The sequence below is a fragment of the Schistocerca gregaria genome, chromosome 5 (assembly GCF_023897955.1).
Source record: "Schistocerca gregaria isolate iqSchGreg1 chromosome 5, iqSchGreg1.2, whole genome shotgun sequence".
Taxonomy (NCBI): Eukaryota; Metazoa; Arthropoda; class Insecta; order Orthoptera; family Acrididae; genus Schistocerca; species Schistocerca gregaria.
Genome location: NC_064924.1, coordinates 260655427 through 260673019, shown reverse-complemented (window position 1 = coordinate 260673019; position 17593 = coordinate 260655427). Strand labels below are relative to the sequence as shown.

General features: G+C 41.9%; 1 protein-coding gene across 1 annotated transcript; it reads right to left on the bottom strand.

Annotated features, from left to right (window-relative positions):
• Positions 1-775: 775 nt before the first annotated feature.
• On the bottom strand, positions 776-3786 carry LOC126273460 (GPI mannosyltransferase 1). Its single transcript, XM_049977017.1, has one exon. The coding sequence runs from the start codon at positions 3692-3694 to the stop codon at positions 2474-2476; it is 1221 nt and encodes a 406-aa protein (XP_049832974.1). The 5' UTR covers positions 3695-3786; the 3' UTR covers positions 776-2473.
• Between the last annotated feature and the right edge of the window lie 13807 nt (positions 3787-17593).

Below are 17593 nucleotides of genomic sequence, written 5' to 3'. Positions count from 1 at the left end.
GCACACTCCCAAATGCAGCACAACTTCCCACACCCCTAACAAGACTCCTCCTTACCCCCATCATCCACATCAGATTGCTTGTGTCATCAGGCACATGTTCCAGTCTGCAGTCTGACCACAGACAGTTGTCATGTGTGTTAAAGTTGCACTTGTGAGAATGTGTGTGTGTATTTTTGGCTTCAGAAAATGGCCTGTCAGCTGAAAGATTAAATGTTTAGCATTCTCTTTGTTGTGTCTGTCTTCAGTCTCTTGGTGAGCAGCAATCTATCCTTTTCATAATATTGTCTTCATTCCATCCTGGACTTTCCATTGTTTGGAAAATTAATTAAAATATTTTGTGAAAAAATTTCAATATATTTATTGCCCAATACAGCAAGTGCACTTTTACTGTAAGCCGTATATAAATTAAATGGAAGAATAAGAGCAGGAATATGTAAAGTGTTAAAGCTGCAGTCATCACTCCAAGTGTGAGAGCACATGACTGCATTGCAGTCATCACTCCAAGGAGTGGCGGAGTGGGGAAGCATTGCTGACTTCTGATCTGTTGTTGGTTCACGCTTCTTTCAAACCCATGGCTGGGCCATCTGGTGGTGCAGATGGATATTTCGTGTGGGTGTTTGATTGTCTACTCTCACTGACCCTCTTTACAATGTTGAAGTATTAAAGACTAACACTGAGTAACCTTCTTGCATGTGGGAAACTGTTCCATTCAATATGAGAAATCATTTCTTTGCATGAATGCCTTCTAACTCGAGCTATCAAACTAACAGAAAAGTTATCACTTGAAACACCAACTTTATTAACATGATTATTGATTGTGACATCATAGAGTGTATTTGGAACTTTCACAAAATGATACAAACTCTCAAAGTGGGTCATATACTGTCCATTGAATGAAAAAGTCACACGTGCACACTTAACATACTATTTCTTCAGCCAGAGGAACACAATCTATTCTGATTGTTGTAGAAAACTTTAAGACACTTCACAAATTCTTCATTTCTGGTAACATTATTTTAATACCTCCATTCACCCAACTACCTTACTTTTACAATATTTTCTTTTATCATAAGAAATAATAGTGTCATTGAGTCACGTGTAAACTCAATGTCAGCAATTTCAGTGAAATATTGTATACTGATAACTAAATACTGGTTAAACTTAGGGGCGTGTGACCACACACACACACACACACACACACACACACACACACACACACACCACAAAGAAGTATTATATGGCTTGACAGGAGAAAAGAAATCGTATTGTAATCATCTCAGTCTTACAAGCATCCTGCAACTGGTATATGTGGCTAAAATTAACCTATAAATAACCATATTGTGCTTCAGATATTCACATTTATGTCTCCTATTTCAATAAATATAACTGATTAACAGATTTTAAATCAACAGTAACATCGACCGAGTTGCTTTCATAACAACAACTAATATGAAACCTTATCTACATGCTACATACAACTCAATTTCATTTCTCCAGTAGAAGCAAAGTGTACAATACTTCTTCTTTACCTTATGTCAGATGCTAAACTGGTTCTCCAGTTTTTATTTTATGGTTATTTTTGCACACCGATCTAATAATATTTAGCTTTCAAGTTTCTATTCGAGAAAAAGTTAATGGCGTCAATCATTACAGTTGTGCTTCATTTTGACAGATGGAATAGTCTGCATGGACTCCACTGGGATAAAATATCATGAATGCAGACACAACTGAAGCCACCTGATTGCTTTCTTAGATCCCAATAGTTCCAACATAAACACAGTCAATCGTCATTTCATTCAATGAAACATTTGAAACAGGGAAGAAATAAATTGTTGCAGGGTTGTCATATGCAACACAAACACATGAATCTCGTAGTATCCATACTTCTTTGTTTACATAATTTCTCTTTAGTAACTTATTTTTATAGTTACAACTGTGGTAACATAAGAACAGTTGAGAACAATGAACTCTGATACACTCCTGTAAAGTTCTCCATTATTTTTACACACACTGTCCCAGTTGTTATTTTTTGAGGGATATTTTCTCAAATACCATAATGAATTAACACTAGAAAAAACACACTTAACTCCTTGTAACAGATATAGATATATTGCACAAAAGACAAATAATTAACATAGCTTTCTTATCATTATCAATGAAGTTGTTATAAGCAACACATGGGATTTCTCATTCTCATATCTATGTGTTAATTTCACAGATTCTGCAAATAATTTGTTACTTTCATACTCAAAATATCTTTTCTTCTTCAATCTTCAGCAGCCAATAAGAGACCCCAAGAAGCTGTAACATGCTTCTATGTGCGTATTTTTTGGTATTTATAAATAAGACCGCTTGCTTTGGTCCTTGCAAATTTTAATTTGTTTATATACACTTTAATCAGGTTTACACAATTCAAATTTCAAACATATAGTATTAATTCCATAAGCCAACTATTTATTGGCACTGATACATACTAAATACTTTTCAACTTACTATGGCAACATGACTTATATGTTTGTACAAATCTTACTAGAACAGTAATGTTGATTGAGAAAAATGCAATACCTTGAAGCCAAACATACATAAAAGTGTCACGACCTTGAAACTCTAACAAATATGCTGGAAGAAGCCAGGCAATTTGTGCAGAAATCCAAAGGACAAAAAAAGTAGCAGCTTGCTTGCTCGGTATTGCTATGAAAGGCACACAGACAGGTAACACAGATAAGAACCATATAAAATATTGTGACGTAACAACAGTATTATACGTTACCATCACAATTGCCTGGGCCAAAACACAGAAATCAAGGTCTTTCCTGGACCCATATACAAATGAGAGTACTATCAATAACACAAATTGCGGAAAAACAACAAAAATTCTTTGCCAAAGTGGAAGTGGTACATCCGAAGTCAAGTACAGCATATAGAAATAGACTGAAAAATTATGACGTGTATCACGACGAGCAATGTGGTACAGAAAACTTTCATGAAGGAACTGGTAACCGTATAACCAGTAAAAGAATAATGTTGTTACTGCTAATGCAACAACAAATGAAACTGCAAATTTCAACTGTTGCCTGTCTGGAAAAAGCATTGAAAATACTTTTCCTAGAGACGTCTGCTTCTCCTCCTGAGAAGCAGAATCACCCTTTACAGATATGTAAATAGGTAATGTAAATACAAGAGGATATAGTCTAACATGGGTCGCAATTGCATGAATTATTCCAGTCATAATGCTACAGCCATTCTGCACAGACAATAAAGATGCCAAGACCAGAGCAGCTGAAATTGCATCTGCATTCCCCCGTGTACAAATAACTATGGGAAATGGATTGTACAGCCACATTAGTGAGCAATTAATAGCAATAGTTTGACTACATCCCTTAGTCAGAAGCAATCGGTGAATGATATATGCAACAACAACATCAATAAATGAAAACAAAACCTTTCCAAATGCTGGGTGAAACAAAACATTTGGAACTAAAAATGCTGCTAACAGAGGTGTATATCGGTAGGTATGTCTGTCATATGGGGACCGCCCTGAAACTATATGATGTGCAGCATCTGTGAAGACATGGTAATCTATATCTGTATATTGGACAACATAAAGTTTGTCATGAACTTCACCATATACTACAAGTAGGAGCCTTATAAAAAAACCAACTAAGCAATGCAAATAAATGTTGGACACTGACATTGTTGTCACTGCTTATTATTATCTCTTGATACAATTTTAATATTAAAGCATCTTCTTGCGAAAATGTAGGAGAGAGAACTATGTATTTAATTTACAATTTATTTACATGCATTTTCTACAGCCGAGTCCCTGCTTCCCGTGCAGCTTTCTGAAGACAAGTAGTCAACTTCTTAAATTCTTGTTCACACTCAGAATGTTTAATATTGTCTCTGCTCAGCACACAGGTGGCATACTGACTTGCTTCAGTGCTGCACTTTGAAAGAAGAAATGGATACTTCCTTAATCGTGTACGAGCTGCTTGCACTGCTTCCATGGTGTCTGGTACTGCAACAGAAAGCACACACATTACATTTGCTCTCTCTCTCTCTCTCTCTCTCTCTCTCTCTCTCTCTCTCTCTCTCTCTCTCTTTCAAAGCACTGATTTCAGAAGTTATATGGCATACCTGAGTAAGTCCTGTTTTGTATATCTGCCTCTACAAAATACTGTAATTATTCTAAAGGTTTGATTTTAAAACTTGTCAAATACAAGAGCTGCTGGGTCGCAGACAGGCACAACAAAAAGACTGTGACAAATAAAGCTTTCGGCCAATAAGGCCTTCATCAAAAATAGACCCCCCCCCACCCCCCCCCCCCCCCCCCCCCACACACACACACAAAATTACTCAAAGGCAACTCACACACACGGCTGCAGTCTCAGGTAACTGATGCCATACTGCAAGCAGCAGAACCGTGCATGATGGGAGTGGCGACTGAGTGGGGGTAAGGAGGAGACTGGAGACTGGGGTAGGGAGGGGGAGGGATAGTAGGGTAGGGATGCCGGACAGTGCAGTGCTGCTGGGGTGCATGTAGGGACAAGGTGGAGAGAGGGCAGGTGCAGTCAGGAGGTTACACGGAGGACAGGGGAGAGGTGGGGGAGGGTGGGGGGAGGGAGAAGTAGCAGAAAAGGAAAGAAGTAAAAAGACTGGGTGCAATGGTGGAATGAGGGCTGTGTAGTGCTCAAATGGGAACAGGGAAGGGGCTGGATGGGTGAGAAGAATGACTAATGAAGGTTGAGGCCAGGAGGGTTATGGGAACAGAGGATATTGCAAGGATAGTTTCTACCTGTGCAATTCAGAAAATATGTTTATCGGTGGCCGTTCATGCCGACAGACAGCTTGTTGGTTGTCATGCCCACATAAAATACAGCACAGTAGTGGCAGCTTAACTTGTAGAACACATGACTGGTTCCACAGGTAGCCCTGCCTTTGATGGGATAGGTGATGTTTGTGACCCAACTGGAGTAGATGGTGGTGAGAGGATGTATGGGACAGGTCTTGCATCTAGGTCTTTTACAGGGATATGAGCCTTGAGGTAAGGGGTTGGAAGCAGAGGATATGTAGGGATGGACGACATACTGTGTAGGTTCAGCGGAATACCACTGTGGGAGGGGTGGGAAAGGTAGTAGGAAGAACATTTCTCATTTCAGGGCATGATGAGAGGTAGTTGAAACCCTGGAGGAGGGTTGCTCCAATCATCCATCCCTACACAATCCCTGCTCCCAACCTCATGGCTAATATCCCTGTAATAGACCCAGATGGAAAAGCTGTCACATACATCCTACCACCATCAGCTACTCCAGTCCAGTCTCAAACATCACCTATCTCATCAAAGACAGGGCTCTCCATAAAATCAGTCTTGTGATTTACAAGCTCAGCTACAACCACTGTGCTGCATTCTATGTGGGCATGACAACCAAAAAGCTGTCTGTCTACATGAATGGCCACTGAAAAACTGTGGCCAACAAACAAGTGGACCACCCTGTTGGTGAGCAAGCTGCCCAACACAACATCCTTCGTTTCAATGACTGATTCATAGACTGTGCCACTTGAATCCTTCCCACCAGCCCAGCTTTTCTGAATTAAACAGGCAGTAACTTTCCCTGCAATATATCCTACGTTCCTGTAACCCTCCTGGCCTAACCCTCCCAGCCTTAACCTTCTTTAGTCACTGTCCTCATCCATCCAGCCCCTTCCTTGTACCTATACCAATGCTACACAACCCTCATTATACCATTGCACCCAGTCTTTTTACTTCTCCCTCTTTCTGCTACCCCTCTCTCCCCAACTCTCCCCTGCCCTCCATCTAACCTCCCAAATGCACTACCCTCTCACACTACCCAGCAGCACTGCACCGTCCCCCACCCATATACTACTATCCCTCCCCTTCTCTGCCCCAACATCATCCTTAGCCCCAACCTGCTGCCACTCCCATTATGCACTGATGCTGCTGCTCGTAGTGTGGTTTCAGTTGCCAGATACTGAAGTCGCGCATGCGTGCGTGCGTGTGTGTGTGTGTGTGTGTGTGTGTGTGTGTGTGTGTGTGTGTGTGTGTGTCGTCTAGATCAGGGGTAAATTGCCGGATAGGAAGAAAAAGGAATGGAGTCTTGGTGAATAGATTTTTTTTTTAATCCATCCAATTACATAATATTTTCAAAAATTGATTATTGTTGCTATGTCAGACATGGAATAGTCAGTCTGCAGTTTGAAAATGAAGAAGTAACATCTATTTCCTACAGACATGCAGTGTTGATTCGCACCTCAATTAAGCATATGCTGTAAGTGTAACCACAATGGCAACTGCGAAACTCAAGAACTTTCATGTACAAAAACTTTCACACGGTTACAGTACTTCGAACTGATGAATATGTGAATGAATTATGTTGTGATTTACACATACTGTGAAAGGTTATTGTCATCAGAGCGAGTGACTGCTGGACAAGGTGATGTTACTTATGGACTGATTTAAATGAACTATTACATACAGTGTAATTACAGTATGTCTGATGAATCACTAAAGGGGCTGTGGTAAATTTGAACAGTCATTTTTAGATAAATGTGAACAGTTCATTTTGTGCTACAATCGGAAACTTTGGCACTGTAATTGAAAATGATCACAGTATTTAATAACTGACCTCAGCTACCCCCCCCCCCCCCCTAACAATCAGGCCCAAATCATCTTGCAATACCTTCTCTCCACCTGCAAAATTCTCCTGTTAAGCAATCTCCCATCTTCCTTGATCCCATATCACACATTGAAAATTGTGTGTGTGTGTGTTTTACTGAACTATGGTGTCGTGCAAATAAATGAGCCAACATCACTGCACACTCAATTGGACTTTCTACTTTTCAGTGCTTGAGACTGGTGCTGCCAAGGAAAGCATAAAATCCAAGTCAGTTCCATCACAGGCTCTATGTGTACACAATCACTGTGGACTATAGTTAGAGAACGTTTCATGTGCTCTTTTGTCATTTTTACACTTTCACTTGCTACTTTTGTGGTTGTGTTGCTTCAAGTTTCTTTGAAATATCTGGGACAAAATTGCCTTGTGGCTTTTGAAAACAGGTATAGAGCTTGTTAGCTAATCTACTGCTCACTTATAATACCACATCATCAGTGGTGTAGCTGTATGTAGAGCTATGCATAGACTGGAACACATCAGCTGTAGTTTTCTCTCCTCTGTAAGTGTTCACAATAAAGACATTTCTTAATTAAATTGACCTAGGTCACTGTTTCAAACCTTTTCTTTGTCTACCCTCCAGTCTGTTACATAATTGTCTGCTTCTCCACAAACCCTTGGTAGTAATATATCTGGAAGAAATCACATATCCAGTCTTATGATTGTTGATAAAAGTAAATGAAGCTGTGAAATTGTCCAGACCAACCACTTTTAGATGCTTCTGAAAAAACTTATAGTGATCAGCAGATCCATATGTTCTTGTCCTATTAAACTGTGACACTGCATACCGTTTTAAAGTTTGACAGAAAGTTCAAATCACGGACATGATACAGGATTTGAGATGGACAACATTAAAACAAAGGAGTTTTTCGTTGCGGAAAAAACTTCTGACGAAATTTCAATCACCAATTTTTTCCTCCAAATTCGAAATCATTTTGTTGACGCCAACCTACATAGGGAGGAATAATAATCGTGTGTGCACACGTGTGTGTGTGTGTGTGTGTGTGTGTGTGTGTGTGTGTGTGTGTGTGTGTGTGTGTGTGTGTGTGCACGCGCACCATATTTGTAAATTTTATATTCTTAACCCCAACTGTGTTTCCATATTCAGCATATCACAAAGTTCCCTCTAACATTTTAACAATGTTCATTGAATTATTTTTTCTCATGATACTGATAAGTACTCTTTACACTCTAACCCACAACCGAACACAACAGAAGATGGCCTCTTACAGCAGCTGTACTATTCACAAAACTAGAGTAAGTATTTGTTCAAACATGTACAATATGCCACTGCTGGATGGCACTGGTACACAACAGCCGAGTTTTGCATGCAGATGGCTCTTACCACCTTTGTCGTATGAGAGTGATTTATATTCTAAGCACATTTTAATGTGAGATCATGTACTTTCCTTGTCAGTAATATTTCACACAAATAAATTCACTGCATCATTACAGCTGCTAACTGTCCAGAATACATTCAGCCCTTGATATGTCCATCTTACAAAAACTTCATTACTTACATCGCCCCTACGGTATGACTATGGTACACAACTCGTATCTGGTAGAAAACAATATTACAGTCAGCAGAAATCAAGATGTCAATCAGCCTTTTAACAGCATGTGTGGCTAACTATTATAGTCCTGTAGTTACTAGGGAGAAAAATCTACAAGGCCTCATACGAACAGATCATCCTATGGCATGATTCGTGTCACATGCATGCATACATATTTCAGCATTACATTTTGCAATTATCAAGACCAGTGATGTTTTGGCACGTACAAAGAAAAGAGTTACTTCATCATTCATTTCATTATTGGTACTTGTTATACAGGCTAGTAAATGATACTTCATTGAAGTTCACATTAAATTACTTCATACCAAACAGGGTACCCCACAGTTGTGGAAGTCTGTAGAGCTCTATAGTGCGTTTAAAATTAGTTGCGACTTCTGATGTTTGGCTCGCCGGAAGGGATGTGACACCATTGCCCAGGTAACACAAATGGCAAGCCAGCTTTCCCTACCATGCTACCAGCGGTTGAGTTGGTAAAGCGCCCCTGTTGCAAAGCCGGGGGTAAACAGTACCACGTGGTGTCGTGCTTCACTCGTTTCTGCATTCGTTAGCTTCTTTGTAAAGTGTTTTTTGTTGCTTCTGCTGTGCTCAGGTGTTGTGAATGAGTGTTCTTGTGTTAGTGTTGCATTGATAATAATAGTGCAGCTTGTCTGAACACGAGATATGCAGTCAAAGAGGTCGTCCAAGAACACGTTCACCGGCTGCGAAGATAATGAGCCATGGAAGGGGAATTCCAATCCGTGGCCAAGGTCACGAATGTGTGTACCCTGTGAACAGTTATTTTGAACTCGAATGTAATAACAGTGGTCCGATTTTAAATGTTACAAGAGCGGTGGACAGAGCAACTGCTGCACTAACATTCATCAATCAATGGTGCTGAGAATTGGCAACGAGAAGGAAAGAAAGAAAGACGTGAGTGAAGAAGCACCACCAGATCGTTCTTTATTAGAAACTCCAGGCAAAAAAATATATTATGACAGACAGGTAACAAAGATGGAAGTAGTCCAGCATGAAGAAATTTGGAGACGTGTACGCTTATTATCAGTGCAAGGAATATCCTACCTTAAACGAACTTCTTTCCAGCCTCAAAGAAGAAGAGCTGTTCAATGAGAGTAGGTTGTGACTTCGAAACTGTTTACACAAGCTTGGTTTCCGACACAAAAAATTTTCATCTCTAACATTTATCGGCGAGAGAAGCGACACAGCGGTGTGGAGAGATAGATATCTGTGTCCAGTGAGGAAAGTTTCGTTTGAAAACATTGTGTGGCTGGAAGAGAGAGTTAATGCATGTCACACATTGACAAAGGGGTGGACAGATCACACAGCATAAAGAATGACGAAAGTGCTGATAGGCAAGGATGGGGCAGGATAATCGTCCTCCACATTGGCTCTGCTTATAGTTTCATTCCAAACTGTTTATTGCTGTTCCTTTCCAGGAAGCAGGTCAATTATCATGAGGAAATTAATGCCAAAGTTTTCATGGAGTGGTTTTCTGATGTTCTGCTGCAGAATATTGCTCCAAATATGACAACAGCAATGGACAATGCACCATACTACTCTGTTGTGATAGATAAAGCTCTGACAATGCAGTGAAGGAAAGCAGATATTTTGCTCTGGGTGCAAAGAAAAGTTCTGTAAGATAAGGTTGAACCTGGCATGAATAAGGCAGAATTAATGAAACTTGTAGAACTTGGCAAGCCAAATCCCCTACCCTATCAGATCAACAAACTGTCTATCGCTAAAGGTGATAATGTAATCAGGCTTCCTCCATATCACGCACATTTAAATCTTATTGACAACATATGAGCACAGGTGAAATGTAAGGTGGCAAACAACAATAAGAAGTTTATGTTCAGTGTGCTTGAAACACTGACAAAAGAAGCCATTGCAAGTGTTATCCCTCAGGACTGGTTTTGTGTTGTCAGCCACACGAAGAAGGTAGTTGAAGAGACATGCACTTGTGAAGGACTGCTGGAAGAATAGATCAAAGAGGTGGTAATTTCAGTCGGTACCAGTACCAGTTCCTTGAAAGAGGACAGTGACAGTTCTTCCCTTGGAGTCACTCCACTTACACCATAACTGTTGAGTATGTATAAAAGATCATTGATATAACTGCTCTGTTCATTATTGTCATTTCTTTACTGCTAAAGAATGTTTGCTTGGCAGCCACGAATGTTAAAGACGTAAGGTAGGCATGGCTTTATCACCAGCTGCTGATGCGCTCGGCACACGCTGGCTGCTACGCTCCCCCCAACTTGCCTTGTGCAAAACTGTCAAAAGTCGCAACTAATTTTAAATGCACTATAACAGGAAAAAATAATCACACTCAAAATAGCATAATCTATCCAGAAAATGAGAATGTAGGTCATTTAAATCCTACATTAGTTATATTTGGAACACATTTGGCAAAGTTAAGATCAATGAGTGAACACTCACAAGATCACTGAACTTGTGTCAAACTTGACTATAATGGGATTACACTTTACCAAAGTCTCTCAATGAACAGATTTATTTTACAAGTGGATATATACAATAATCTGAAATATGATGAGGAAATTACTTTAACAGTAACACCCACAAGTGCTGAATTGTGTCATGCAATTTCCAGGGCCTGAAAGTGAATACTCTTATTGGGAGTTACAATGTGTAATATTAAGCCTAGGGTTCATTTTTACCACCTTATAGGGATCTAAATATTTTAATTATTCCATGTATTTATAATTACAAACTGTTTACATGTAGCCTGTTTTAAAATTTAGGATACTTAAGTATCGCCAGGATCTTCAAATTAAAGTAGGGCACTTGGGGGGGGAGGGGGGTGGGGTGGGGTGAGGAGGGGGGTTAAACATTGGACAATGCAATGATTTCAGAAAATGGTTTTAAGAAACTTCCATCTGAACAATATAATTTTATGACTTTAGGGGATTGCTGGAAGATGAGAACTGATTAGGTTATCATAGTGGGAAGAATATGAGTAACTGGTAGTAAGCAAAGTGGAAGTACTTTTATGTACATATCTATGTATGAAATGACATACAATTGTGTTATTGTGTGGTGGTCTAGGGTCCTTTTATGCTCTGGCTAGAGAGCAGTACCTAACAGAGTGTATTATGACAGACTGAATAATGCGAAGATTGATGAGGAATTGAAACATTAATATTAATTTCAAGGAACCTATTTTTATTACCCTTTTTTGGTGTCAGTACCTAAGTGGTGTAAATTACTGTAAGAGGAAGAAGTGGGGAGTTGTGATACCCTTTGTCCTCTGTGCAAGGAAGATATCTTCCCCCCTTGCTACTGGAAAATAGCTATTTAAACGTATCAATAAGATTAAAGGGTAAGTAAGTGGTCCTAATAACTAAACAGCCCTCTTTGCAGTTTAGTCCACATAAGTACATGCCTTAAAGAATAGTAGAAACAGTTTTACTACACTTAATGTACTCAAGAACAGATTACATGAATGGATACTTTGTAATACCACTCAAGTAACTTCAGTATAAAGCAATTTTTTAAATCTAATCTGGGAAGGAGTAATAAAGGAAACATATATATGTATGAGATTTGGTAATTGTAGCTTTTATGAATCAAATATAATTAACATGAAAGTTTAAATAAAGGGACATTTAATGAACTACATACAAGGTTTATTATACATGAATGTTTTGATTTGAAATTATGTAACAAACAGTAACATGCCCACTTGCTTGGGGCAGATTATGTGAAGGTTCAGAATTTCTATGTAGGTAAATTCAGCATTTTTTCCTTTTAAAGTCAGAAGTGTGAAGTATGTAACTGTTCCATTTACCAATATTGTAATAGTGCACAGCTCCACATTTTGCATACAGTATTGTGTGTTAGTGTGTGTGTGTGTGTATATATATATATATATATATATATATATATATATATATATAATGGTGATGTAAATAAAACAGAAAGAAACTTCCACATGGGAAAAATATATTAAAAACAAAGATTCCAAGACTTACCAAGCGGGAAAGCGCCGGCAGACAGGCACATGAACAAAACACACAAACACACACACAGAATTACGAGCTTTCGCAACTGGCAGTTGCTTCGTCAGGAAGGAAGGAAGGAGAGGGAAAAATGAAAGGATGTGGGTTTTAAGGGAGAGGGTAAGGAGTCATTCCAATCCCGGGAGCGGAAAGACTTCCCTTAGGGGAAAAAAAGGACAGGTGTACACTCGCACACACACACACACACACACACACACATATCCATCCGCACATACACAGACACAAGCAGACATATTTAAAGGCAAAGAGTAAGGGCAGAGATGTCAGTCGAGGCGGAAGTACAGAGGCAAAGAAGTTGTTGAAAGACAGGTGAGGTATGAGTGGCGGCAACTTGAAATTAGCGGAGGTTGAGGCCTGGCGGATATCGAGAAGAGAGGATATACTGAAGGGCGAGTTCCCATCTCCGGAGTTCGGATAGGTTGGTGTTGGTGGGAAGTATCCAGATAACTCGGACGGTGTAACACTGTGCCAAGATGTGCTGGCCGTGCATCAAGGCATGTTTAGCCACAGGGTGATCCTCATTACCAACAAACACTGTCTGCCTGTGTCCATTCATGCGAATGGACAGTTTGTTGCTGGTCATTCCCACATAGAAAGCATCACAGTGCAGGCAGGTCAGTTGGTAAATCACATGGGTGCTTTCACATGTGGCTCTCCCTTTGATCGTGTACACCTTCCGGGTTAAAGGACTGGAGTAGGTGGTGGTGGGAGGGTGCATAGGACAGGTTTTACACCGGGGGCGGTTGCAAGGGTAGGAGCCAGAGGGTAGGGGAGGTGGTTTGGGGATTTCATAGGGATGAACCAAGAGGTTACGAAGGTTAGGTGGACGGCGGAAAGACACTCTTGGTGGAGTGGGGAGGATTTCATGAAGGATGGATCTCATTTCGGGGCAGGATTTTAGGAAGTCGTATCCCTGCTGGAGAGCCACATTCAAGGTCTGATCCAGTCCCGGGAAGTATTCTGTTACAAGTGGGGCACTTTTGGGGTTCTTCTGTGAGAGGTTCTGGGTTTGAGGGGATGAGGAAGTGGCTCTGGTTATCTGCTTCTGTACCAGTTTGGGAGGGTAGTTGCGGGATGCGAAAGCTGTTTTCAGGTTGTTGGTGTAATGGTCGAGGGATTCAGGACTGGAGCAGATTCGTTTGCCACGAAGGCCTAGGCTGTAGGGAAGGGACCGTTAGATATGGAATGGGTGGCAGCTGTCATAATGGAGGTACTGTTGCTTGTTGGTGGGTTTGATGTGGACGGATGTGTGCAGCTGGCCATTGGACAGATGGAGGTCAACGTCTAGGAAAGTGGCATGGGATTTGGAGTAGGACCAGGTGAATCTGATGGAACCAAAGGAGTTGAGGTTGGAGAGGAAATTCTGGAGTTGTTCTTCACTGTGAGTCCAGATCATGAAGATGTCATCAATAAATCTGTACCAAACTTTGGGTTGGCAGGCTTGGGTAACCAAGAAGGCTTCCTCTAAGCGACCCATAAATAGGTTGGCATACGAGGGGGCCATCCTGGTACCCATGGCTGTTCCCTTTAATTGTTGGTATGTCTGGCCTTCAAAAGTGAAGAAGTTGTGGGTCAGGATGAAGCTGGCTAAGGTGACGAGGAAAGAGGTTTTAGGTAGGGTGGCAGGTGATCGGCATGAAAGGAAGTGCTCCACTGCAGCGAGGCCCTGGACGTGCGGGATATTTGTGTATAGGGAAGTGGCATCAATGGTTACAAGGATGGTTTCCGGGGGTAACAGACTGGGTACGGATTCCAGGCGTTCGAGAAAGTGGTTGGTGTCTTTGATGAAGGATGGGAGACTGCATGTAATGGGTTGAAGGTGTTGATCTACGTAGGCAGAGATACGTTCTGTGGGGGCTTGGTAACCAGCTACAATGGGGCGGCCAGGATGTTTGGATTTGTGAATTTTAGGAAGTAGGTAGAAGGTAGGAGTGCGAGGTGTCGGTGGGGTGAGGAGTTTGATGGAGTCAGGTGAAAGGTTTTGTAGGGGGCCTAAGGTTCTGAGGATTCCTTGAAGCTCCGCCTGGACATCAGGAATGGGATTACCTCGGCAAACTTTGTATGTAGAGTTGTCTGAAAGCTGACGCAGTCCCTCAGCCACATACTCCCGACGATCAAGCACCACGGTCGTGGAACCCTTGTCAGCCGGAAGAATGATGATGGATCGGTCAGCTTTCAGATCACGGATAGCCTGGGATTCGGCTGTGGTGATGTTGGGAGTAGGATTAAGGTTTTTCAAGAAAGATTGAGAGGCAAGGCTGGAAGTGAGAAATTCCTGGAAGGTTTGGAGAGGGTGATTTTGAGGAAGAGGAGGTGGGTCCCGCTGTGATGGAGGACGGAACTGTTGCAGGCAGGGTTCAATTTGGATAGTGTCTTGGGGAGTTGGATCATTAGGAGTGGGATCAGGATTGTTTTTCTTCGTGGCAAAGTGATATTTCCAGCAGAGACTACGAGTGTAGGACAGTAAATCCTTGACAAGGGCAGTTTGGTTGAACCTGGGAGTGGGGCTGAAGGTGAGGCCTTTGGATAGGACAGAGGTTTCAGATTGGGAGAGGGGTTTGGAGGAAAGGTTAACTACTGAATTGGGGTGTTGTGGTTCCAGATTGTGTTGACTGGAATTTTGAGGTGTTGGGGGGAGTGGAGCTGGAAGTGGGAGATTGAGTAGATGGGAGAGACTGGGTCTGTGTGCAATGAGAGGAGGTTGAGGTTTGTTGGAAAGGTTGTGGAGGGTGAGTGAGTTGCCTTTCCGGAGGTGGGAAACCAGGAGATTGGATAGTTTTTTGAGGTGGAGGGTGGCATGTTGTTCTAATTTGCGGTTGGCCTGTAGGAGGATGCTATGTACAGCCGGTGTGGATGTGGGAGAGGAAAGATTGAGGACTTTGATTTGGGATAGGAGTTGACGGGTGTGTTCATTGGCCGAGTCGATGTATAGGTGAAGGATTAGGCGGGTGAGGGCTATGGATTGTGCTGTTTGGAACTGGTATAAGGACTGATGGAAAGAAGGATTGCAGCCAGAGATGGGAACTTTAAGTGTGAGGCCTTTGGGAGTAATGCCAAATGTCAGACAAGCCTGGAGTAAACAAAATATGGGAGCGTAATCTGGCTAGGGTGAAGGCATGTTTGCCATGGGTACCAGGATGGCCCCCTCGTATGCCAACCTATTTATGGGTCGCTTAGAGGAAGCCTTCTTGGTTACCCAAGCCTGCCAACCCAAAGTTTGGTACAGATTTATTGATGACATCTTCATGATCTGGACTCACAGTGAAGAACAACTCCAGAATTTCCTCTCCAACCTCAACTCCTTTGGTTCCATCAGATTCACCTGGTCCTACTCCAAATCCCATGCCACTTTCCTAGACGTTGACCTCCATCTGTCCAATGGCCAGCTGCACACATCCGTCCACATCAAACCCATCAACAAGCAACAGTACCTCCATTATGACAGCTGCCACCCATTCCATATCTAACGGTCCCTTCCCTACAGCCTAGGCCTTCGTGGCAAACGAATCTGCTCCAGTCCTGAATCCCTCGACCATTACACCAACAACCTGAAAACAGCTTTCGCATCCCGCAACTACCCTCCCAAACTGGTACAGAAGCAGATAACCAGAGCCACTTCCTCATCCCTTCAAACCCAGAACCTCTCACAGAAGAACCCCAAAAGTGCCCCACTTGTAACAGAATACTTCCCGGGACTGGATCAGACCTTGAATGTGGCTCTCCAGCAGGGATACGACTTCCTAAAATCCTGCCCCGAAATGAGATCCATCCTTCATGAAATCCTCCCCACTCCACCAAGAGTGTCTTTCCGCCGTCCACCTAACCTTCGTAACCTCTTGGTTCATCCCTATGAAATCCCCAAACCACCTCCCCTACCCTCTGGCTCCTACCCTTGCAACCGCCCCCGGTGTAAAACCTGTCCTATGCACCCTCCCACCACCACCTACTCCAGTCCTTTAACCCGGAAGGTGTACACGATCAAAGGGAGAGCCACATGTGAAAGCACCCATGTGATTTACCAACTGACCTGCCTGCACTGTGATGCTTTCTATGTGGGAATGACCAGCAACAAACTGTCCATTCGCATGAATGGACACAGGCAGACAGTGTTTGTTGGTAATGAGGATCACCCTGTGGCTAAACATGCCTTGATGCACGGCCAGCACATCTTGGCACAGTGTTACACCGTCCGAGTTATCTGGATACTTCCCACCAACACCAACCTATCCGAACTCCGGAGATGGGAACTCGCCCTTCAGTATATCCTCTCTTCTCGATATCCGCCAGGCCTCAACCTCCGCTAATTTCAAGTTGCCGCCACTCATACCTCACCTGTCTTTCAACAACTTCTTTGCCTCTGTACTTCCGCCTCGACTGACATCTCTGCCCTTACTCTTTGCCTTTAAATATGTCTGCTTGTGTCTGTGTATGTGCGGATGGATATGTGTGTGTGTGTGTGTGTGTGTGTGTGTGTGTGTGTGTGTGTGTGTGTGTGCGAGTGTACACCTGTCCTTTTTTTCCCCTAAGGGAAGTCTTTCCGCTCCCGGGATTGGAATGACTCCTTACCCTCTCCCTTAAAACCCACATCCTTTCATTTTTCCCTCTCCTTCCTTCCTTCCTGACGAAGCAACTGCCAGTTGCGAAAGCTCGTAATTCTGTGTGTGTGTTTGTGTGTTTTGTTCATGTGCCTGTCTGCCGGCGCTTTCCCGCTTGGTAAGTCTTGGAATCTTTGTTTTTAATATATATATATATATATAGCCAGTTGCGAAAGCTCGTAATTCTGTGTGTGTGTTTGTGTGTTTTGTTCATGTGCCTGTCTGCCGGCGCTTTCCCGCTTGGTAAGTCTTGGAATCTTTGTTTTTAATATATATATATATATATATATATATATATATATATATATATATATATATATATATATATATATATATATATATATATATATATGTTTCTGTTGTGTTTTTATTCTGTTTGAGGTACTCTTTGCATGGAGTGCAGAGTTCAGTTCACCAGTTGATGCCCAAGTTACATCATAACAAGAACATCAATGAACTTCCAACACCACATGGATGTTGGAGGAGGACCTCAGAGAAGGCAATGTAGAACTTCATCAACAGTGTATAGGATAAAAAAAACTTTGTGTGCATTATCTGCAATTGAGTTCACCAAATGGAAAAATCAGATGAGAACCATGTCACAATTTATCTGTCTAAGATCACTGAAATACATAAATAATTTAACAGGAAGCCTATCAGAAGATATTTCAGGTCTCTTATAATGAGAAGTTAAGGGGAGC